Raw genomic sequence first — 2,696 nt, forward strand, 5'->3', positions numbered from 1 at the left:
ATCCAACTTGAGCCCTGAATCAACTTCAGAAAAAGGAAAAAAAGAAGAAGGAAGAGAAGGTGCACACACATCCCAGAGGGCGGGAAGAGAGACACCTCACTCCACCTGTCTCCGCAGCACCCATCTCATTCCAGGCCAGCGCCAGAGGCTGACATCACACCCCACACCCCGAGTACAACTTAAACAGAGCATTGCTCAATGCCAACCTACCTCCCTTTAAGATTGGGCATGGTTTGCCCATCTCCTTAGTAGCCAACTCCACACACACACACACACACACACAAAACACAACACAACACAAGCCTGGGGCATGACAACACACTCAACAGTGGCAGACAGAAGGGCCCATCCCTCTGCGTTTCATCATAAAGACCAAGTGCCTGTTTGTCTACCCCACCCACCCCCACGAAGCTGCCCACAAGGAGTTGAGAGCTCTCATGAGAGACAACCAGCCCAGCAGAGTGGCCAGTGTACAGTGGGGTAAAGACTTACCCCCAGAAAGCCAGGCCCTGCATGAGACAGCCCTAAGACTCCAGGCACCTGTGTCCTGCGAGCTTGACAAAGATACTACCATCTTTAATGCCATCAACCTGATTATTTTATACCTTCCAAAAAGCATCACCACCCTACTCTCCCCTCATGCAACTGTGAGCAAATTTCATTGTTCCGTTCCTCTGATGAGCAAGCAGGCTCCTAAGTGGTTCAATAATCTCAGGTGATGGAGCTGATATTGAAGCCTTCCCAGTAGAGCAGCGGTTCTCAACCTGTGGGTCGCGACCCCTTTGGCGGTCGAAAGACCCTTTCACAGGGGTCGCCTAAGACCATCCTGCATATCAGATATTTACATTACGATTCATAACAGTAGCAACATTACAGTTATGAAGTAGCAACGAAAATAATTTTATGGTTGGGTCACAACATGAGGAACTGTATTTAAGGGGTCAGAAGGCTGAGAACCATGCAGTAGAGGAAAAGGAGGGAGACCCATGCCCAGCTCCCTGGGCAGACCTCTGTGCTCATGTGACTCAGGGACTCAAGGAGTGGAAGAAGGAAAGATCCTCTCAGCACATCCTCCAAATCCAGGAGTTTAGAGCCAAGTTCTCAATTCAGAGTTGCCCAGCCTGGGACACCCCTGCCCAGGCCTGAGATGCTACAGACAGACAGACAGACCCCTCTCCTCTCATCTGAAAGTGGAGCCCACAGTCCTCTCAGCCAGGCTGCAGGCAGGAAACAATGTTACTTTCCCACCTGGGGGACCTGGGCTGGGTAGAAATGTGCTGGCCGGTCCTGTAGGTAGTCTGCCTGGCACCCTACTCAGAGATGGTGGTCTTGGTCCATTCATTGTCCAGTCTTCCAGTCCAAGATTTACCTCCTTCTATGGGCCTTCGGGGCTGAGTGTGTTGAGGCCCAATAAACCATGACAATAGGATGGCAGGGGAGAGGAGTGAAGGCAGGGGTTTTTAAAAGCTTGTGGCCTATCTTATGTAGGTCTGGTTACCCAGCCCAGCCAGCTGGATCCTAGAGCTGGAGCAAGAAGGCAGACCCTAGCCCCAGTGCTAGACAGAGATGCTTCCGTTTTCAAATACACGATCTCATTTAATTCAAGGAACAAAAGGTCAGTGGGTTACTTAAGAGTTTTTCCTTTTCACCTGGGGAAGGAGGGCAGCTCCTCTCCCTATTCTTGGGAAAGTACCTAGGCTGGGAGACAGACTGGACAGGAGTACTTCAAACCACTAGTTCAGATCCTGGGGTCACCACTTACTAGACAAGTCCCCTCAGGCAAGCCACTTGCATCTCCGTGCCTTAGTTTCCTCATCTATAAAATGGCGATAAGAATGCTCTCCATGTTGCTATGAGAATTAAATGAGATGACTTAAAACACCGATGGCTATTTTGTCACCTACAAAACAATGCGCCTGGCCCAACAAAGGTTCGGAGGTGCCCCCTGCTGTAGTCAGCGCCGCCCCCGTTCTTGGAACCAGATAACTGAGTTTTCCCAGCGCACGCAGGGTCCTCTGCGAACAGTTTGCAGCCCACCTGCTAGGACCAGCTGGCTGCCCCGGCCCCTCCCGAACGCAACGCACACATTCCGCGGCCCCCGGGGGAGAGGCGAGGCCGCACTCACCTCCGCTTGTACTCGTCGCGCTCGCGCTTCACCTTGGCCAGCACGTTGTAGAGCGCACGGATCTCGGGCGTGATGGTGTCGATCTGCACTCCCACGCCGTCAGGGTGCACCCACGACACGCCGGGGCCCTGCACTGTCTCCACGCCGCCGCCGCCCGTGCGCCGCACCTGCGTGTAGCTCCAGATGGTCCCAGGCAAGCGGCCATAGAGCTGCGGGTGAGAGCCGCCGCCGGGGGGCAGGCCGCCCAGGGCCACGGCGTTGGCGTTGGTGCCGACCGCCACGCCGCTGCCACTGCCGATACCGTGCCCGCTGCCGGGCGCGGATGGCCGTAGCAGATCCGGCCCGGTCTGCACGGCCTGCTCGCGGGTGAATGTCTTGTAGCGCAGCCGCCGCTCGCGTTCGCTCTGCTGTTGCTCCAGCTGCTTTTCCAGCAGCCGGTTGCGCCTCTCCAGCTCGTGCACCTTGGCCAGGAAGCAGCGGAAGCGCACGTTGAGCCCCTTCAAGAGGTGGATGTTAGAGCCCAGGTCATCCCGCAACGCCGCCGTCACCGGCGATGGCCCTGGCCCGGCCC

General features: G+C 55.7%; 1 protein-coding gene across 1 annotated transcript in view; it reads right to left on the reverse strand.

The window, feature by feature from the left end:
• The window catches only part of IFFO2 (intermediate filament family orphan 2), a gene marked incomplete at its 5' end in the record, with an annotated part of 43,533 nt that extends 40,842 nt beyond the window's left edge, over nt 1-2,691 (reverse strand). Inside the window, one exon of the mRNA XM_006094064.3 lies at nt 2,126-2,691. Within this exon, the coding sequence (XP_006094126.1) occupies nt 2,126-2,691 (566 nt within the window). The remainder of the gene's footprint in view (nt 1-2,125) is intronic.
• Between the last annotated feature and the right edge of the window lie 5 nt (nt 2,692-2,696).

The sequence above is a fragment of the Myotis lucifugus genome, unplaced genomic scaffold (assembly GCF_000147115.1).
Source record: "Myotis lucifugus unplaced genomic scaffold, Myoluc2.0 scaffold_128, whole genome shotgun sequence".
Lineage (NCBI taxonomy): Eukaryota > Metazoa > Chordata > Mammalia > Chiroptera > Vespertilionidae > Myotis > Myotis lucifugus.